Below are 22247 nucleotides of genomic sequence, written 5' to 3'. Positions count from 1 at the left end.
TAGATATGATAAATTCTTACCATGTTCTTAACACAACAAAGAACTAAGACACAAGAGGCTATGAAGCAAAAAAGTCTGAACATTGGTTTTGATTGCATATTATGCACAGAGAAACTTTTAAAACTAATGAACATCACGTGTACAAATAATATTTGTAAATATTATCATTACTGTAAAGCAACAGACAACCAAGGACATTAAGAAGTTGGGGAAAACAGCTTCTTTTACATTTTAATACAATCCACATTTCAGAGTGCTAATGCACAAATGGCAGTCCATAGTTTGGGTGAAAGTAGCACCATATATATTCATTACAAAGGTGTAAAACCCAGTTATATTCTTATTCTCTCTAACATAAAGGGTCTAAGAACTTAATGTTTAGGCTCTGATCTAAGATCTGTCAATGCCTAGAAATATTTTTTTTTTTAATTCTAAAATACCTCGAGTTATACCACTTTTTTGAAAAAAAAAAACCCACACAAAGCTGAATCAAGTCAGTATTTTTCTTTCATGGAAAGGTCCTTAACTCAATTATGAGAAACATGAGGAAAAAAAAAAGGAAGGAATTTCACACAGTTACAAGGTCTGTGTATGCCCTAAATTCCTTGTCAGAATCATCAGGGCTTTAAACAAGTGTGCTCTGTAGGCCTGTGCTGGACAGGACTGGAACGTGGCATTTAACACCTCCATGGCTGGCCCACCCTTGCACTTCTGCAGACAGAGCCTGCTACCTTAAACATAGTTGAGGAAAAAATGCAAGCACATACAGCAGAGGAATTGTCATTTCCAAGTCTTATGAGAAAAACAAAGTAATACTAATGGCTAAACAATTTTTTTTTTTTTTAAAGCAGAAAATGGTACATTTAGTGCAGAATCAAACACCATATGCTAGGAAGAAAAATGAAGCTTAAAATTAAGCTTAAAACCATAACCAAGCCCATAACCTTAAAACCACGGATCAGTGGAGCGTTTCCCTGTTTTGCAAACAGACATGCAACTTTGTAAATTGTCATTTATTTTGTAAAATATACACTAGGATATCCATAAACATATCTAAATTAATGTGATTAGAACCTTATTTACACACTTTTATAAATGTCTGCAAAGTCCTTGCATAACACTTAATAGAAAAAGCCTATTAAGGCATAACATATCTATTTCTGTGCTTAATGTATTTTAAAAGTGCTTTTTTTTTTTTTTTGTGGAACTTGATGTTGAGACTTAAATACACCCAATAAACCTGGCAATTTGATGGATTTAGAAAAATTGAGCCGCTAAATTAGAGAATTTACTTCCTTTGTAAAGAAAGGATCAATATGTGTAATTGCTTCAGGAAGTGTATTTCATAGCAAATGAGTGGTGTAAAATTGGTCTTCCATACAGCAAGTGCAAACTGCATGCCACTTAAGAAGTCAGGAAAAAAAAAAAATCAGACTGCCCTCCTGGCTTTGTCTACAGTGGGTGCAGTATGGAGCTACGTCAGAAGCTCAGTAGATCAGATCTGAAACCCAGTCTTGCCATGGGTCAATGGCTCAGTGGTCTCCCAGATAGCCCCTCAGGGCCAGCCACGGCATGAGCAGCTTTCCAAATGGCTGAGTGCAACGGGGAGGTCATCAGATTGCGGACAAGGTCAATCCGAAGTAGCCAGGGCAAAGACAGGAAAGATCAAGCAGGAATTAAGCTATTATCACCTCCATCCTTGTGTGAAACACTGCTTGGCTTTGAATTGTACATCTTTTTGTTTACAGTGGCCTTAATTAACTAGGCAGGGTAAAAACAGGCTTCTGTACCAAATGCTTGACAAGGACATGATAAAAAGGAATTTTAAACTATTTAATTCGATGAGTGAAAGAATAAGAATGTAGCAAGGATAAATGTGGGTAAAAGAGAAAGTAACACTGAACTTTCTGTAGTTTTTATCATCACAGAAACTAACAAAGAAAAAGCAGAGACAGTAGGTTCTTAATTCGATAGCAGCATGCACCACCAATACGAAACCATACCATGATTCTGAATACTTAAAATATAAGCTCATTACATATGTTACTGATGTTTTTATTTATCTATCTATCTGTACAGCTATTCATTAGTTTATTTCAAGATCAGAAAACATTTGGCTTTCTAGAACACACATTGTTTCCATTAGATTACACAGAAACAACATGCTGCCTGGAAACTTCAAAATTATCAGTAACTTCTGTTAGTTTGACTATTAGAAACTTTTCACGAAACGTTATTACTCCAGAAATGAGTTTTCCGAAAGTTTTTCACTGTCACCACAATGATACATTTTTACAAAAGGAGCTTCTTTATTATCTGATTTTCTTATCCTGACCATGTGCTAGCACTTACACATGGGAAAAGGGAGTGCAAACAGACACACCGGGCCGTTCTAACTGGGTAGTATTTAGTGCCAGTTTTCAATGGCTTTAGATGGATGAAAATGACATTAGTTAAAGGCCAACAGTTTTTACTAAAACCAGCAAATAAACCTGATAAGAAAATATTAAATTTTTATCAAGTTTACAAGCTTCATGTATTCGGTAACTGCAGTCCTTAACAGTCCTTCTCAACTCTATTTGTGGGGTCTTCTCCTTTTTTCTTAATGTATACACATCACATGCATAGACTGACATGGAGATAGCAGACGCTGACTCGGCATGTGTAACTCCATTAATAATGGAACTTTTTGGACACCTGAGAACCTTAAAAAGATTAATTAATGCACTTTTTTTCTTGTTTTTTGAGGGTCGCAGGAAGGAGTTACTTGTGGTTTCACACAAATGAAGATGCAGGACCAGCCATGAGGGACCAGATTGAAGGACCATTTAGTATGTCACCTGGAACAGTGACAAGCACTGGAAGACTAACAGGGGGCAAATACAGTCTTTCCATGGGTATTCTCTCAGCTTCTTACAGTTAAATGGCCTAGAACTAACCTGTACTTCTAATTTTAAAAATCATTAATCATGGGTTCCACACTGTAGTTTCATCTACAGAAGTTTTTCCTTTGGCTAGTCTAAAACTGCTTCCTAATAGTTCCAGTGGATGGTTCTAGTACCCATATTGTGAAACACACTAAATATTAATTCCTTATTCACTCTTCTATATGACTTTCTGGATACCATAAATCTATATTGTCACATTCTTCCTCAGTGGTCTCTTTTTGCAAGGAAAAGGATTCTAGTCAATTTAGATTCATTCCCTCTGGAGGTCTTCCCTTCTAACTAACCATTTTGGTTGCCTTCATACTTTTGCTAATTCTACTGAATCCCTTCTGAAATTTTACACATACAGCACATGTACTGTATGGTAAAATTGTCCCACATTTCTTTTGTTTATATGATTTCATGGAAAAACGAAGACATCTGTATGATTTGTTGAAGCTCTTGCTTTAGCACAACTGTGCTGAAAAATTGTGTTGGAAATTAGTTTCAGAAATTCCTCTGTTGGAATTCACCAGTTCTAGAGGGTGGAGACAGACTTCCTTATGATAAGCAATACTTCACTCCTTCTGCCACGTTTTTGATTTCATTACAACCGATGGAGATGCTCGTGGTGAATATCAACATGAATCAAACACACAGTATTTATAGTGGTATATATGTTTTTTTACAAAATTAAAGACAAAATTTGCCATATCAGGATTCTTATTAAAATGCTTATAAAAATCTGCATATAATTAAAATACAATTGTTCTCTAACAAAAATTGCCCTCTACCATATGGAAACAATCATTCCTAAGGAAACTTCACTAAAAAGATTTTTTTACAAACAAGTAATATCAACAGAATGTCAGTTTAACACTGGTAATTTATTTTCATGTTTGCCACCACACGTAAAAAAAAATCTATACAAGACACTTTGTTTCTTTAATGTAATGAAATGTTATTCTTTTCTTTTGTTTGGAAAATAATAGACAGATGCTTTTTGACGCAGAGTTATATGATCTGCAAAGGTGTCTAGAAACAGTGACACAGATTCCCTAAACATATTAAAACATTTATAAGATACCAGATTTTCAAACTAAATTATTTGACAATCACATTAAGCAATATTAAGCCTATATATAACCTGTCAAACAGAATAATAAAAATGCATATTAGCAGTCTAGGTTTTTATTCATACTGCCACACTTTATTTCCTCTGTTAGGGGACTTAAATGGCATTCAAAAAATATATACTAATATATTAAATTAATTCAGATTTCATTTTTCACACTTCAATGTAATAATTTTCATGACTGTGAGAAAGTATAATTTCTAAGTACCCATGAGTTTCCCTCCATCTGCTATATGTGTGTTATTTCTCACAGAACTAAGAAATTGCTTCAAGATATTGCCTGAAATCCTCCCAACTTGTAAAGAAATACTTCAGCAGCTTTCCATTAAAATTCTAAATTGAATTAATGAAGAAATAAATTTTGTCAATGTCTACTCATCCTGTTGAAGTTCTAAGAGATTATATTTCAATAGAACTATTTCCTGGTTTAAAAAAATATATTAAAATCTTCAGTGATTTACAATTAAGCAAAGAAAATTATAAAAAATGCAGATATTTAGTAACGAAATACATGATAATCACAGTTAGTAGATGATTCATTATTGATCAATAAGTAGATTTTGTTAAGTCAATACTTCATTGCATAAAAAAATGCACCTTTAAGGCACTTTAAACCCTGATAGTCAATACCTGGATTATATCTATCTACACAAAATTATTTTACTTTTACTGAGAATATATATAAAAGTATGCAGTGGTAATTATTGACCGTATGTATACACTACGTAATATGTAGTTCAGGTTAATTTGACAGAGAAAGAGGAAAAAAGTTGTATATATAACTGCGTTCCTTTCTTCCATTTTTTTTTTACATTAACTGAAAAATCATAGAAATCATTAAAAGTTCTAGATGAAACTTTGAAAGGTCACCTTGTCCACTTTTCCATTCACAGACAATTATAATCAGGTATTCTTGAAGGATGTGTCTCTGCCTTGTTCTTTTAAAATTTTCAAGGCTGGAGACCCTATGAATTTCTAGTGTTCATCTCTTCATACCCCTAGAAGGTCTTTCTAACATTTAGGCTGCTTTTGCTGCCGCTGGAGCCCATTTCTTTCCTATTCAGGCTGAATACAAGCAGCAGTCACCCCTTTTTACACCTATCAACGTGTAGGAGCAGTTTTTACCTCAAGGACAGAGAGATCCATTCCCACCAGAGCTTTCTAACCACCCCTGCACAGCAGCACACTGGAACAGGAACTAAGCATACAGCAGAATTCATCTCGTTTTAAGAAAGAAATTCTTTACAGTGAGAATTATTGTTCACTGGAACAACCTCCCCAAGGACCTGGTAGAGTCCCCATCACTGGAGGTTTTCAAGATGGGATTGGACAAGGTGCTAGATAATCTCATCTAGGCTTCCTTTCCCACAAAATGTTGGACCAGATGATCTTGCAAGGTCCCTTCAGCCTGGGCTGTTCTGTGATTCCATGGACAAAGTGCCAGCCAAAATCCCCAGCAGGCTAAAAGCATTCAACTGCCACTGCTAAAGCACTTCACGTTTCTGTCCTTGTTCCTCTTTTCTCCAAAGTAAACAACCTAAAACCTTCACCTTTATATCACTGGTCCCATTTTCTAGACCTATGGTCATTCTCCTTTGGACTTCAGCAAATTAATCCATAATTTACTTGAAGTTTATTATTTCAACAGCTACACAAAAAGTTTGGACAGATATTAAAAGTATTTGTTTCATTTTCAATACAATTATGGCTGGGTATAAAAGAAGTAGACCACAGATATTAGAGGGAACATTCTGATCCATACACCCAGATCTCTGTATTTTTAACTACTGCAATTCCCACAGATTACCATACATGGACCTGACTGAATTTAGAATTATTATTTTTTTTACTCAGAGAAGTATTTTCCCATTATGGATCTTGGCACAATTTTACAGAAAAACAAATCTTTCATGAAAACCAAAGATCTGCATCCTAAACATGTTTAAAGTGTTGCTACACCAGATATACAGTTTATGGTTAAAAATCTGAATTACTATGTAGCTGCTTCTGAATTTTGCTAGTCATTGCTCTTGGACATTGTCACAGAATCGTCTAGGTTGGAAAAGACCTTGAAGATCATCCAGTCCAACCATCTTTGACCTTGCTACAAATACGACATGAAATTTCTCCTATACAAAGGTAATGTTGCCAGTTTGGCAGCAACTTTATTCCTTTTAACTTTTGAAACTCCCATCTATTAGATGAGAAAGTCTAAAACAATGCAAAGCATTTGTAGAAAAGCTTATCAGGTTACAGGATGTCTTCGGCATGCTGATGTTAGGCAGCCTGTTTCAATAAGCATGAGTTGCCATTTTGCAGAGCTTCAACTCTTTTTTTTTAAATATGTATTTTAAAGGAAGTCATGAAATTTGTCATCCTCCAGTTTCTGAATCTTCCAGCAGCTTGGAACTTTAGAGTTTCTTGCCTCTAGTACCAAGGTTTAAACGTGTTGCTTAACATGCCTTTCAATCAGTCGTATTCAATCCTGTGTGCTCGTTGGCCTATCTACAGCAACCTCCATTTCCTCCAAAAACATTTTAAGTTTCTTGGTCAATTTTAGTCAAATTTTACAGCAGGTTATAAAGATAACTAAGTTCCTACAAGTTTAAAAAACAATAAGCAGGCAAGTAGAGCCATTATATGAGTGTGTCTTGAGGGGCCCAGTAAGTGCAGCGTAAGTTCACCTTTTAGTAGTCTCCACAGAAGCTACACAGAGGGGGCACCATAACAAATGTCCCATCACTGAGAAATTCTTAATTTCAGGCTTACAGCTTTTTTGACAAATGAGTCAATCAACTGCAAGAAGCAAATCCATAGGAGACAAAGCATCATCTGTTCTAACACTTCCAGAGAATATTTTTTTTTTCCTTTATAGAACGTTACAACTATTAATAACCTTTTCCAAACATACAAACCTGATGTATTATTAGGTAAACAGAATTTTCCCAGTGCCCACCTTAAGGTTTATTGCCCATGAAGTTCATCAATGATGGAGTCCAGATTCTCAAGTCTTCTTGAAGACTTGAAGAATCTCATGCTTGAAAGAAAAAACTCACATTGAATACAAAAATCCACACTGACTACAGGTGACCCAACAATAACTTAGTAATCCACACAATAGTCACAGAAACTAAGCAATTATCTATGAGTGCGGGTAACACTACCAGTATTTTAAATTTTATGAAATAGCCTATTTATATTTGGTTACAGATATAACTTGTCTACCATAACAAAGATTTTCTGCACAGTTTGTGCTTGTTTGGCTAAAATATATCAGGACCCACAGAAAGGAGCAGTTTTAACAGTCTAGAAAAAAGAGGACCCAGTAATTCCTGTGGATACTCAAAAGTTTCCCTAGATGTACTTCTTTCAGTAAAAGTATGTGAATAAGACATGTGATTATAGGACAGATTACGACTGGATTTCGTATCATTTCTTTAGCAGAAGCCAATGGATTTTTTTTTTTTTTTAAATAAATGTTTTGCATAGGCCTTTAAGAATTCACAGCTGAAAACTTTAGCCTGGATGGCTTTTAGCTGTGTAAGTTTTGAAAGTTGTTATTTCACTCAAAATATGTACTGGAAAAGAGGAAAAGTTAAATAGTAAAGGACTGAGGTACACGGGCATATGATATAACTATCTGAGGATCTGTCTGATGAGATCAATGTATTAAATGATTTAATTTTGCTTTTACTTATTGCAACCATTCCTTTAATTTTAAATATTTCAATAGTGTTAATCAGATGCATTAGCTATGTTTTAATGCCACTGTCTAATTAAGAAGTCATGGCATCAAAACTCAAGAAATCTGGTTAAATATTGCACGCTTGTAGCCAAGGTTTTCTTTATTCCTTTTAAGAACAACTCACAAAATCTGAAGAACAGTACATAACAGCTCTATGATAGCTTCAAATAGATTTTGAGAATGTCCTACAGCCAGCAGAAACCTTGGTTTAGCACAGGCTTACTCTAGTTCAAAGTTGGCACTGTCAGCTTCCATAGGCTGACTGTATGTATCAAAAACATTGATATGTATCAAAAACATCCAGGACCAATTTCAGTCATTAGCATAGAGATGACTTAGAGGAAAAGAATTAGAAAATGTATGAAAATTGAGAAGACAGAGGGCTACTTTCAGAGCTCTTTGTTTATTACAGTCTATGGTTTGAGACATTTTAGACCCATGATTATCACTTAAGTTATAATTTAGTTCTTAATCTCGGTATCCTATTCATAATGAAATCATTATGTCTTTTTAGCATTCTCCTGCTTCTCAAACTGTCCCCTCCAAGGACACTCCTGAAGAGTCTTGGCCAAACCCACTATCCCCCAATCTCACTAAGTGTTTATATATGTCAGATACCCACTTGATAACACCAGTACACTCTTAGAAGCCCAAGACAACATTATAGCAGACATTGTTTAATACTGTCACAATTTAAAAAGACGTTAAATATGAAACTTGATTTAAAGAAAAATTGTCCAAACAATGTGATGCTAATGAGTCTTATAATATAGTTTACTTGACAAAACAGCATTTCTGGACCCAAAATTAAGTTGTTCTTGTCTCCTGAGAAGATAAAGGATCATAACTTGCCCCACCTGGCTGAGATATGAATTCAGATACTATCACACCAGCCTTACAATAGCTGTCACTGATGTGTGTTATATCACAAGATTAACTTTCATAAATTAGTCCCCATTCTATGATGGAACAATCTGGAACAGCATATTTGGAGCTTACTAATGCTTTTTGTAAGTTTATGGTCTTCTAGCATCTCCTTTTTCAACAAAACTAATCAAATGCACAAAAAAACCCAACCCATAAGCACATGAAAAAGGAACACACACAAAGCAGTAGAGGGAAAGGCATGAAAAACAGTACGTAACTCTATACTAGTGACCGTAACTTGGTTAAAAATGGTTTAAAAAAAAAAAAAAATCAATCACAAAAAGCAAATCTAATTTTCTTTTCAAAAGGTAACTGCAATAGTGGACAGTGAAAGAAAAAGAGGCAAGGTGTTGCTTCACTTTTGAGAAAGACCTCTGAGACTGTCTCAGTCTCCCATGACATTCTTATAAGCAAAGTAGAGAAATGGAGATGAGATTAGGTTACAATAATGTGGGAGTACCCAAGCTGGAAATCCATATTCCAAGAGCAGTTATCAATAGCTCACTGTCAAACTGGGAGGACATAGTAATGGGGTCTGCCCTGCTCCTAATACCAGTCAATAATCTCATTAATGACCTGGCATAGAAGGTGCAGTAATAAAATTCCAGATGACACTAAGAAGCTGTTTGGAGGACAGCATGAGAATTTCAAATGATCTAGAAAAACTGTATGTATGGTATTAAAAAAAACCCACAACAATTAGCAAAAGCAACATGGGCAACAATTACACTGTTGTAAATATAACAGTAAATAAATTTATCACAACAGGTTAGCTATGAAACCAGAAATAACATCTGCTTCTGAACAAGTATGTGCAAATCTACTCGTTCATCAAAGAAAAACAGCAACACAAAAAAAACAGACAGCCTTAACTTCTGTATTCTGGAACTTAGTCCAAGCCCTGAACTAAACTATTTTTCTGTTAAACACTGCCAGGCTATCCATGTTTGCTTTTCATACAGTATTAACAAAACTAACCAGGATTGTTTGCACTAATAATGTAAATTAAGAAATAACTAAATGAGTTAATGGTCATGCATGTCTAGTACTTTAAAGGTACTAAGCGGTACTCTCACAGAATCAAAATACATTTAATATTCTTCAGTGCAGAAGATTTAACTTAAAAACACATGGTTAATTGTTTAAGGGCAACAGTGCTGAGCTAATTAGTAAATAACAATGCTAGAGTGGTAGTGAGACACTAGCAAACTTAGGAAGGATTTTTAATTTGCATTGCTTAAAGAAATGGATAGGGGAGAATGAGGAAATTAGATTTTATGCAACATATCATCTCTTGAAATCAAAATTTGAAAAGTTCAACCAAAGGTTATACTACAGTGCAGCATTAGCTTCCTGCTTTGATCACCGATCCAAGGCTTTCACAGGATATTGACACAGATTGGTTGTGACCACACATATGCTTTAGCTTTCTCTGTTGAAGTGATACCAGCCAACAAGAGCTGCTTCCAAAGCTAGCTCATGTTAGTCCTCCTTCTACATTCACTCTCTTCACATGAGAAGCAGGGAAAAATTATTTCCTGTAATCGGCTCAATGGTTCTAAAACGTCACAATTTTTTTCAGCTGGAATAGGAATAAACTCTTCTTCTTCCTTTGTGCCCTCCACACCCCATGCATCAAGATACAATACCATTCACTTTGGTCTTTCACTTTCAAGGTCTTAAAAGTGGCTTCCCAAATCCTTTGTATTTCTATAAATCAATGCATTAAACCGCTAGGTTTTTATCAGTTGTAGAAGTATCAACAGCAATCCAAAGAGCTTATGGTAAAAAAAAAACATAATATTATTTAATCAGCCACAATAGCTGACTTCGTTTATGTTCTCAATCCATCAGAAACAGAAGGTAAAGCTTAAAACACTTTCACTTGTTGAGAAATAAATGTTTTTGTGTTTGCCACAGATTGAATGGTATGGACAGTCAGATACTACAGCAAACTCATTTTCATGTCCAACTATACCTACATTTTCAAGAGATTTCTCCCTCGAGTCATTCAATCTATCTCAAATCCTTAACTAGTTGACTCCCCTGAAACAATTTTTGTTTCCCACATCTCACTTACAAAGACATCTTTTACAGCTAAAATAATTTTCTTGTATATAAGGCTACTTGCATTCAACTTTGAAGGAGTCAGCTGCTTCAGAACAAGTACACAAGAAAAATTCAAAGTGGAGATAAAAAAATGGATTAATATTTCAAACGAAGTTTGAACTTAACCAATTATTTTGGTCTGCATCCACAGCAGAACAAACATTTCTAAACATATAGTTTAATAATTAAATCATATAGTAAGATATTCTTCTTGATTACATATTGCTCAATCTCAAACAGATTACAATGAAAATAATACCTTAACACAAGTAGATATTTTCAAGTTTAAAAATATTTCATATTCAGCCCAAAAAGTAATATATCAACTCCACCTCAAACACTGCAAAGGGAAGCAAAAAGACTGAAGAATTTATTTAAGGAATTTGCTAAAAAATACTCGACAGAACAGTAAAATGTAATCTACCTATGAAATAAAAAAGGGAAATTCCTAATTATTTTAATACATTTAAATGTTTCATCACTCAGGCAAGCTGACTGGCCTGCTGCAAATACAACTTGAGGATGTATCTCATAACTTTGTTAAAGATAAAAAACTGTTTCCTGTGGAGGTGAAAGACTAGGACATGATGTAGAGATCTCTGTACGATGACTTTCTAGAAGGCCATTTTTTACTTAAATGCTCTTATTATTTGCTTGATATTATTATTTTTCATCTCAGCTCTGCATAATTTCCATGTAAATGTAACAATAAAAATTGTTGTCAAAACAAAACATCTTTTCCAATATGCCAGTTGCATTCAGTTAGCGTTGGACTGTAATAGGCATACAGAAGATACCAGTTTAAAAATATGTATCAACCACCTGACAATGTCTCTTAAATGAGAATCCAAGAAAATACATTTCTTATTAAACACTTTGTAAAAAAAAAAGTAAAGCCCCGCTCAAGTGCCTAATCTTCTTTAAAATGACACAAGATAAAATCTTAATTTTGCGTGCAACTGGATGGTCTTCACAGACAGGCAAGAGCTGTGCTCACGCAATACACTGTTACAGACACGGACCTAAGAGGAAAATTGCATATTGTTTTGGACAAAACCTTGGACCAAATTAAGACAGTTGAAAAACATGTTGATATTAGAAAAGAATGAATAAATGAGATGTCAAAGGCTTTTCAATAACCTTTGAATAATCATTAATGTATTAGTGTTTGCAAATTGCAGACTTCAAGGAAATCCCACTAGCTCTTGCCAGTAAGCAGCATCTTCCAAATTCTGGAAACAATCAAAAGAACATAAGACTATCTATTTTTTAAAAAGTTTGTTTTGCGAACATCAAGTACTTCTAGCACACTACCATACAAGATGGTTAAAATGTAACTACTGATGTGAACTCAGTCTTTCAGGACAGACCATGAGAAAGGACTATCTTAAAATGTCTACAGAGAACGATACTCCAAGATCACAGGGAATAAGTGTAAAACTTAATGGGTGTCATGTTTCATAATATTTGTTGGCTGTAAAGTAGGTGGGAAAGGAACCTAAAAGGAAGAATAAACATTGGAAACTCTTTATTTCTACTGGTGGGGATCAAAACCAGAGGGATCTGTGTTCATTTAACTCCTTCCCGGTCTTTCTCCTCCTTCCCTCCTGAATACACATACGTGCACACATGTACATACATCATGCCAGATGGTTAAAGAAAACATTGGCCATGGATTGTCTCCCATGGAAGTTACTGCTTCAACTGCACATATTCATAGCATCACAGAACCATTTAGGTTGGAAAAAGACCTTTAAGACCATCAAGTCCAGCCGTAAACCTAACATTGCTAAGTCCACCACTAAACCATGTCCCCAAGCACCACATCTACACGTCTTTTAAACACCCCCCAGGGATGGTGACTCAGCCACTCCTCTGGGCAGCCTGTGCCAATGCTTGACAACCCTTTCAGTGAAGAAATTTTTCCTAATATCCAATCTAAACCTCCCCTGGCACAACTTGAGGCCATTTCCTCTTGTCCTATCGCTTGTTACTTGGGAAAAAGAGACTGACCCCCACCTCGCTACAGCCTCCTCTCAGGTAGTTGTAGAGAGCAATAAGGTCTCCCCTGAGCCTCCTTTTCTCCAGGACAAACACCCCCAGTTCCCTCAGCTGCTCCTCACAGAACTTGTTCTCCAGACTCTGCACAGCTTCGCTGCCCTTCTCTGGACACACTCCAGCACCTCAATGTCTTTCTTGTAGTGAGGGGCCCAAAACTGAGCACAGTACTCAACACATGGTCTCACCAGTACTGAGTACAGCAGGACAATCATTTCCCTAGTCCTGATGGCCACACTATTTCTGATGCAAGCCAGGATGCCATTGGCATTCTTGGCCACCTGGGCCATATTCAGGTGGCTGTTGACCAACACCCCCAGGTCCTTTTCTGCCAGGCAGCTCTCCAGCCACTCCTCCCCAAGCCTGTAGCACTGCTGGGGGTTGTTGTGACCCAAGTGCAGGACCCAGCACTGAGCCTTGTTGAACCTCTGTGTTAGATTTGTGTGTGTGGTGGGGTTTTGATAGTGGGGAAAGAGGCTACAGTGGTAGCCACTGTGAGAAGCTTCTCAAAGCTCCCCCGGATCCAAGTTGGAACCGCATCTGGCCAAGGCTGAGCCAATGAGCAATGGTGGATGCGCCTCTGTGAAAACATAGGAGGGGAAGTGAGAGGAAGACGAGTTGTGAGGGAGATACCTATGCAAACACAGAGGTCAGTAGAAGAAAGGAGGAGGATGACTGCAGTGACTGCAGCCCAGGGTCAGAGGGCAGGCTGTCCCCCTGCACTCATGGAGGTCACCGGTGGAGCAGATGCCCCCCTGCAGCCCCACGCTGGAGCAGGTGGCTGTGCCTGAAGAAGGCCAGGACTCTGAGTGCCGTGTGATGGCACTCGAGATGATCTGCTCCATAACCTTCCCCAGCACTGAAGTCAGGACTGACAGGCCTGTAGTTCCCCGGATCCTCCTTCTGGCCCTTCTTGTAGATAGGCGTCACATTTGCCGACCTCCAGTCAACTGCGAGCTCCCCAGTTAGCCAGGACTGCTGATAAATGATGGGAAGTGGCTTGGAGAGCACTTCCACCAGCTCCCCCAGTACCCTTGGGTGGGTCCCATCCGACCCCATGGACTTGTTTGTGTCTAAGTGGGTATAGAAGGTCACTAACCATTTCCCCCTGGATTATGGGGGCTCCATTCTGCTCCCCGTCCCTGTCCTCCAGCTTAGGGGCCTGGGTACCTGGAGAACAACTGGTCTTACTATTATAGACTGAAGCAAAGAAGGCATTAAGTACCTCAGCCTTTTCCTCATCCTTTGTTGCTATGTTTCCCCCCACATCCAATAAAGGATGGAGATTCTCCTTAGCCCTCCTTTTGTTGCTAATGTATTTATAGAAACATTTTTTATTGTCTTTTACGGCAGTAGCCAGATTAAGTTCTAGGTGGGCTTTGTTCCTTCTATTGCTCTCCCTACATAACCTTACAACATCCCTGTAGTTCTCCTGAGCTGCCTGCCCCTTCTTCCAAAGGTCATAAACTCTCTCTTTTTTCCCCAAGTTCCAGCCAAAGCTCTCTGTTCAGTCAGGCTGGTCTTATTCCCCACCAGCTCATCTATTAGCACATGGGGACAGGCAGCTCCTGCGCCTTTAAGATCTTCGAGAATGTCCAGCCTTCCTGGACTCCTTTGCCCTTCGGGACTTCCTCTCAAGTTACTCTGTCAAACAGTCTCCTAAGCAGGCCAAGGTCTGTCCTCTGGAAGTCCAAGTTCTGCTGACCCCCCTCCTGACTTCTTCAAGAATTGAAAATTCTATTATTTTGTAATCGCTGTGTCCAAGACAGCCTCCAACCATCACACATCAACCACAGGTCCTTCTTTGTTCACAAACAGGAGGTTCAGCGGGGCACCTTCCCTACTTGGCTCACTCACAGCTGTGTCAGGAAGTTCTCTTCCACACAGTACAGAAACCTCCTGGACTGCTTCCTCGCTGCTGTATTGTATTTCCAGCAGACATCTGGGAAGTTGAAGTCCTCCACGAGAACAAGGGCTAGCGACTGTGAGACTTCCCCCAGCTGCTTATAGAATATTTTGTCTGCCTCTTCATCCTGGCTAGGTGGTCTACAGCAGACTTCCAGCACAATATCTGCCTTGTTGCCTTCCCTCTGATTCTTACCCATAAACACTCAACCCTATCATCACCATCATTAAGCTCTAGACAATCAAAACACTCCCTAACATACAGGGTTACCCCACTGCCTCTCCTTCCTCGCTTATCCCTTCTGAAGAGTTTCTAGCCATCCATTGCAGCACTCCAGTTGTGTGAGTCATCCCACTGTGTTTCTGTGATGGCAACTATGTCATAGTTTTCCAGCTGCACAATGGCTTCCAGCTCCTCCTGTTTGTTGCCCACGCTGCGTGCATTGGTGTAGATGCACTTCAGTTGGGCTACTGATCCCGCCACCTTTTTGGAGGGAGAAGCCCTAATTCATACATGACCATTCTCAGGTGCTTCTATGGTTTCTAACACATCAATAACCCTTGTGTCTTTGATGCCGCATGGATCCCCATCCCTTACCTCCACTGAGATGGCAGACTGAAGGACCTCACTAGCACACCATCCCTCAAACCTTGGCATGCTGATCCTGGGCTTATCTCTAGTGAGCCTGGTTTTATCCCTTTCCCCCTTCAAATCTAGTTTAAAGCTCTTTCAATGAGCCCTGCTAACTCCTGCGTGAAGATCGTTTTCCCCGTTTGAGGCAGGTGTACCCCATCTGTTGCCAGCAGCCCCGGTGTCGTGTAAACCAACCCACGATCAAAAAACCCAAAATTCTTGACATATGAAAACAGTAACACAAAACATACCATTTAAGTAAGACTTCTGTCGTTAATTTCATCAGGACAGCAACATCTAATTTAATTTTCTTAATTAGTTAGTAAATAATTCTGTTTACAAGCATGTATACAGTATGATGTTACCATTAACTACAGGAGTACATAAAAATCTGCTTTATTCAGGCTCTTTGATGCATGTGTCTACTAAACACATTCAAGCACTAGTAAGCGAACATGTTGCAATTCTGCATGCAGAAAACTTCTAGAGGCATATGGGACACTTTAGCCATGGATTTCACAAACAGTTGCAAGTATAGAGCAGAACATCAAGTATTAGGACACTTAGTTTTCACACTTGTAGTGAAATATTTGGTATACAGATATTTCCAACAAAGATGGTTCTGTGCATTTTCAAACTTTTTTTTCCCTAATTCTTTCAACATGTCCTATGGAAATACTATCTCATCCCTCTTCCTGGATGCTCATCCAGTCTCGTGAACAGACTCCTTTAGTCAATCTAATACTCACTCGGTAGAATGTAATTCATGGCAATTCACAGACTCAGAAAGCTGCAAGCAACTCAAGAGGCCATCCATAACAGTAGGGATAGTACCAGCTTGCACATACATAATCTCCAAAAGATATCTAAGCATTTCTGAAAAACCCTCGCTATACTAATTGCCAGGGAAGCATTCACTGTTTTTATTTGTTCTGTTAGAAAGGTTACTTTCACATCTAATTGAAAACTCCCTGATATTTAAGTCCATTCATTCTTATTCTATCCAGCACGGGCAGCAGAGATTTTTCCTTTTTTTCTTGCAGCAGCCCCTATGTGATAGGAGACTGTTAAGTTCCTTCTCAACCTGGTCTTCTTTAGAAGAAAAAGAAAGAATAGCTACTCAGTCTTTCATTGTATTTTATTTTCAAGACCTCGCACTGTTATTATTGTTCCAGTGTGGATTCTCTCCAACAAGGCCACAACTATGGATGTAATACTGCAGCTAAGACCTTATCAAAGCTGGGCAAAGCTGAATATTTATTTTATATATTCTGAAAGTTATACTATGTCCTACTGATGTATCTTCTACAAAATGTTACTCACCTTTTGTTATGCCACAATGTTGTTAATTCACATGCACCAGTGATGTACTACAATCCTACATCTTTTCTTTGCACAGCAGATTGTTCCTTGTGTTATATTTGTACCTAACTGTACGAGAATCTCCACGAAAATTACAATTCTCACTTTTCCCTAACAAACCTCATCTAACAGTTATCTCAAATAATTTTCCCTTCTGCAAGTGCTTCCAATTCCACTACACTTCCAGTACCTTCCAAGCCAGTATCAATGGAAATTGAGGCCTAACCTGTTATTATCAAGAATTCCACTCAATACATCTTTCGGTTTTAATAATGAACCACTGGTAACTATTCTCTAAATACAGCAGATTCTTTTAGACCAAGTTTTCCAAGCCCACTCATGAGACAACGTCAAAAACTAAGATCATCATCTGCTTCTTCTCTGTTTATAAGGCCTGTTACCTTTTCTCACCAGAATCTGTGATTGATTTGACATAATCTCTTTTTGATAAATATGTGTTTCATTTCCTTGTCTCTTTGTTATCTTTCTGGTACTTAAACATAGTCTGATTATTTGCATATTTTTCTGTGAATTGTAGCTAAACTCACCTTGTAATTTCTTGATTCTCTTTTTCTTCCTTTTTAAAAACTAAATATTTCATCTGTCCACCACTGCTACCTTCCTCCTCCTCCATTTCTCAAAAAAAAAAAAAAAAAAAAAAGGCACTCTGAAATTTTGCCTGCCGGTCTTGTAGGTACAAGACAATGAAGTTCATAATGACCAGCCAATTTGAAAAAATCTAATTTGTTTGTATTTTCTATACTGTTCTTTCCCAGTTTGATACAGGCATTGCATCTTTTTGTAAGTGGTATTAATTCCACTAGTCACTGATTGCCATTGATTCTTTGGATGCAAGAATGACATTACTTTTTCAGCACTATCAGTTGGTAAGTTTTCTCATTTCATTAATCTGCAGATCAACCCTTTCCTTAACTGTCTCCTCACTATGAATATAGTTATAGAATGATTTCATGTTACTTATGTCTCTTGCTAGTTGCATGACATTCTTGAGTTAGCCTCTGATTTTCTTCCCACTATCCTTTTCCATCCTTCCTTCCATTAAAACAACAATTCTGATAGTACTCCTCCTTCTCAGATTTGAGGACAACAAAGCCTTCCCACCACTGCCAGCATCCTTTCCTCCCTTGTTCTCCTCCCCAGTTCAAAATATTCCTCAGATCCTCTATTTGTTTAGCTCATTCCTTCCTTCACTGGCTACCTGCCTAAACCTCTGCCCTATGTGCTCCTGCCCTAGCTTCTTGACCCACTTAATTCTAGGTCTCCTTCTATACAGTGAATAATTACCAGAGCAATTTATCTTCTATTCCCACCTACTTCTTGTTCACTCGCCAGTTCCCAGGCCCAGTGCCCCTGTCAGGATAGGTTCAATATCATTCTAAATTCTATGTTTCATCTTAGCATCCTCAGACACTGGCTTTCTCTACTCAGTATACGGTCTTCCTGGAGACTGCTTCCAGATCTCCCTCACAGCTCTTTATCCCCTATCTACTTATTCCTTGTTATAAGACTCGGTTTTACCCCTTTGGCCCCTAAATTAGCACAGCCACCTCCTCCTGTTTGTCATAGGACAAACAAATAGGCCACTGCAGAAATTGCCCCAAAATGAGGTTGGATGCCTGGAACCAAAATTATATAAAATAATACAAATATTAACTGCAACATTCTTATCTAAGCAGAGCAGAAGCATGAACAGAGTATTTATGAAACTCAGTGGTTAAAAATCTATACCAGTTTCTACTGACTTTTTAAAGGCTTAAAACTTGTGCAGAGGAACAAAAAGACAGTGAAACTCACATCTGTAGCACAAAGGCCAGTTTTGCCTTATTTCAGTCTCAGGGCTAAAAATGTTTGCTAAAGTTTTACAGAAGACTTCACTGAAATATTGTAACAGAACTAAAACCATGCGTCATCTCCCTTGCATCTTTTCCCAAATGGTAGGATAGCTTCCAATCATCTTCCTTCCCTTTTTCATAACCTGTGGTCCTATGGTCACAGATACAACAAAGGCAGAAGCAGTATAAAATATGTTATAACACCTTTCAGGAGAGTTTTTACCTTGATATCAGAAGTATCACGCTGACTATTGCGCCATGCTCTTGAAACAGATGAAAAAGTTCTATCCGCGTGATCAAACTTCCCACCTTGTAGATTTAGGAAAAGTGTTGTAAAGGGTTCCTAAATACATATAAAAAGATCAATTAAAAACAGCAGTGTATTTCCTTAGGAAGTTCAGGGGAAAAAAAGACGGGATTTATTATTCTTTTGGGGTTTGGTTATTAATGAAGCTATTTTTCTGGCAGACACATGATTAATTGCAAAGGGTTAATTCTATTACCCAAAAATGAGAAATAGAAACTGATGTTTATTTGTTCAATAAATGCTTTTTATTCCTACTCCCTGCTTATATATTCAGGTAAAGCAAAGAAAATCAAAAGAAAATATTTACACGCTGGAGGAGAAACTACAGTTGTGACCCAAATCGCTCTCGAAAACAGGAAAAAACTCAATATTTTTACCTTAGGTATTTTTTAAACTAACATGTAACAAAAATAACACACGCGTTTTGTTTTGTTCAAGGTAATCTATTAATATAAAGGGTAGCATTCAATACTTTATGATTGCTATTGTTTAATATGTAATTTATTATTTAGAAAAGAAAAATGTTTGAAAGATTTAAAAGCCTCCTCTTAGTTAAAGAACACTTAAGCACATATTAGTGGATAATTGCTTGAAATTAGCTAAGCGCTATAAATTACTTCAAGGATTTATGTAAGCTTGTACATTCTAACAAGCTTTAATTAATGATGTGCTGCTAATGCCTTCCCAAAGAAATTACTTTCTAGGAGATAAATCGCCTTTCAATTTTATGGAAAAATGCATTGTTTAACCAATACATTATCAATATGTAGCATCTCAAAAGTTACTTCCATACACATTGCAGCAGATTTTAAAAAATTAATTGTTTACATCACAGAATTTCATGATCATCAGAGACCAACTCATTTACACTCATTAGGAGGTGAAAACTAAATATCTTCAGTAAGAACCACAAATGTTCAGTACATGATCCAGTCAGAAAATATGCAAGGAAGGAAATTTAACCACGTTTATAGTATAAAAATGTAGACTAAAAAGCGTTTTTTAAGGAGAAAAAGCTTTACTGATTTGAAAAGGATGTACTGTAAAAATTAATATCTTCTGCTCAAACTTTGGAATACATTTATCCTATGCTACTGATTACAATGAGTAGAAAATTTCAGTACTCTCCTATGCCATTGAGTTTTAGTTTCTTCATTTGTTGCTTTCATTACCATTTAAAGGAAAAGCATTTCTAAAAGATATACTTACAATTCTTAATAACCACGTGAGTGCAAAACTTGCAGTTGAATAATGTGTGCCATAGTGAAATTTTGGAACCTGATCATCTTCCCACGATTCGTATCTCTCGGCAAAGAACGCTGCTCTCTTTGGGTTCAAAGCTCCAATAGGCTACAAGGTTTGTAAAAATAAATACATCAAGTAAATAAAGATAACATGATCTATGATCACGTCATACTCCCCTCGCTCTTTTTGGTGACCAGAATTGTCAGTATGCATGGAGAAGACTGGGTCTGGTGTTTTGCAAAAGCAGATGTTGGATTCTGTAAGCACCTAAACAAATCTGTGTATTTCAAACCAGTATTCTATGCACACGCATACGGCTGGCTGGAAAAAGATCTCTTTTGCATTCATACGGGCTTCATTTCTATTCTATTTCATTTCTATTTACTGCTGATTCAAGTCAATGGCTAAAAACCACTGCACAGTGGAATGTCTTGCACAAAGAATTGTTAACTTGTGTACCTGGACATACGTGTGCATGTTAAATACACTAACAAGCAAATGGTAAGCAACAACAAGAAACATCTTTGGACATTTTTGGAGGAAAAAAATAATGACCGATAGAGTGGAAGAATATTAACATGCATTTGGAATTTTGATAGTCCTTATCTTGTTTCTATGTTTTCCAGTTACCATCCCAAGGCAAGTTTTACCTAATGGATAAAACTTGAAACTTATAGACAAATAGACAAATAAAATAGCAGAATTTCTATATACAAACAAATATAAAGAAACAAATAACACATGCGTGACTAAAAAAGTCTATCACACTTTCACCAACATTGTTATTCTTTGTTCAGCGCTCACCTAGGACATAAACACCCAGGGATTTATTTAAATGTAAGAAATATAATGTTTTGTTATCTATAGCTGTGTATTTCTTCAGCAGACTTTTATATAAAAGGATTTGGAAAAAATGAGTATAGGTCGCATAAATCACTGCGAAACCCAAAAGTTTAGCCATTCCACATGTAAAATGCTCTAAGGGGTCTAAAAGATCTTTGTATATATGTGCAAAACCTATATGCAACACAATTTTTTTGTATACATACTGAGCATACTGTTCGTGTGTTATTAATGTAAATGATGCCCATCTGTACAGGCAATGGATGCACTGAAGTATAAATAAAGAATAAACACACAGAAGTATTTTCTTTTTTCTGTTCTGCAAGAACAAATATACTTAAGAATACACTGCAAAGTAAGGAAAAACTTTAAAAGAAAAGTGCTTGAACAAAAGTATCAGTAACCTAGTCACTAATTCAAGCATAGTTCAAGGGAAAAACTATGTCTGCTATTCCGATTATTATTATTATTCAAATAACTGCTTCTTTGCAGCTCACGTGAAATTTGGCATACAGACTTCAAAGTACTTTCTCTTCTAGGACAGATTAGATCTATGACTGACCTAAGATCTAATCTTACACTTTTTACTTAGAGTGGCTTTCACATTGCAGTAGGATAAGGAAAACATCTTAGGTTAATTACTATTTTTGCAGTTCACTAATTTGAAATATAACCCTTTAAAAGAAGTGGTTCCTGTACAAAAGGATTTTTATCTGATTTAGCAAATTTATTCCAGGGAAGAATGAAACTGACTCCAAGAAGTCTCTTTGTTGAAAGAACCATTTTGGAATCTCCATCTGTACTGATTTTCCCTAAAGACTCAGCCATGCTTGAGGGAAAAAAGAAGAAAGAAGGTCATTGGTAGACAAATTATATAAATTAAAAATAGAAACAGTGTTGTGCTGTACGGTTCTGTAAGATTTTATGTATTCTCTTTATCTGCCCCTATTTTTATTACTCTCCAAATGAGTATAGCCCAAATCAATAGTTATAGAATTACATTCCTTGAATATAAAGCTAAACCCAATTAGAATTGATTTCATTCTCTTCAAAAAAAAAAAAAAAAAAAAAGGTATCATGCAGAGATCCATATAGCCAGAATCCACAGTATTGATTTTGGCTGTTATTGTTACAGTTGGTTTCTGAAGCCTGCAACAGGACAACTATCAAGACATGTCACATTTATTTGCAAGCAAA

The 22247-nt window shown here is 37.0% G+C and overlaps 1 protein-coding gene across 1 annotated transcript in view; it reads right to left on the bottom strand.

Moving 5' to 3' along the window:
* The window catches only part of LRBA (LPS responsive beige-like anchor protein), a 424995-nt gene that overhangs the window by 97701 nt on the left and 305047 nt on the right, over window positions 1–22247 (bottom strand). Inside the window, exons 45-46 of the mRNA XM_074821286.1 lie at window positions 20172–20312; window positions 18879–18998 (exon numbers count right to left, since the gene is read on the bottom strand). Coding sequence (XP_074677387.1) covers window positions 18879–18998; window positions 20172–20312 — 261 coding nt within the window. The remainder of the gene's footprint in view (window positions 1–18878; window positions 18999–20171; window positions 20313–22247) is intronic.

This window comes from Strix aluco, chromosome 4 (assembly GCF_031877795.1).
Source record: "Strix aluco isolate bStrAlu1 chromosome 4, bStrAlu1.hap1, whole genome shotgun sequence".
Classification (NCBI taxonomy): Eukaryota; Metazoa; Chordata; class Aves; order Strigiformes; family Strigidae; genus Strix; species Strix aluco.
This window is presented reverse-complemented; position numbering and strand designations above follow the sequence as displayed.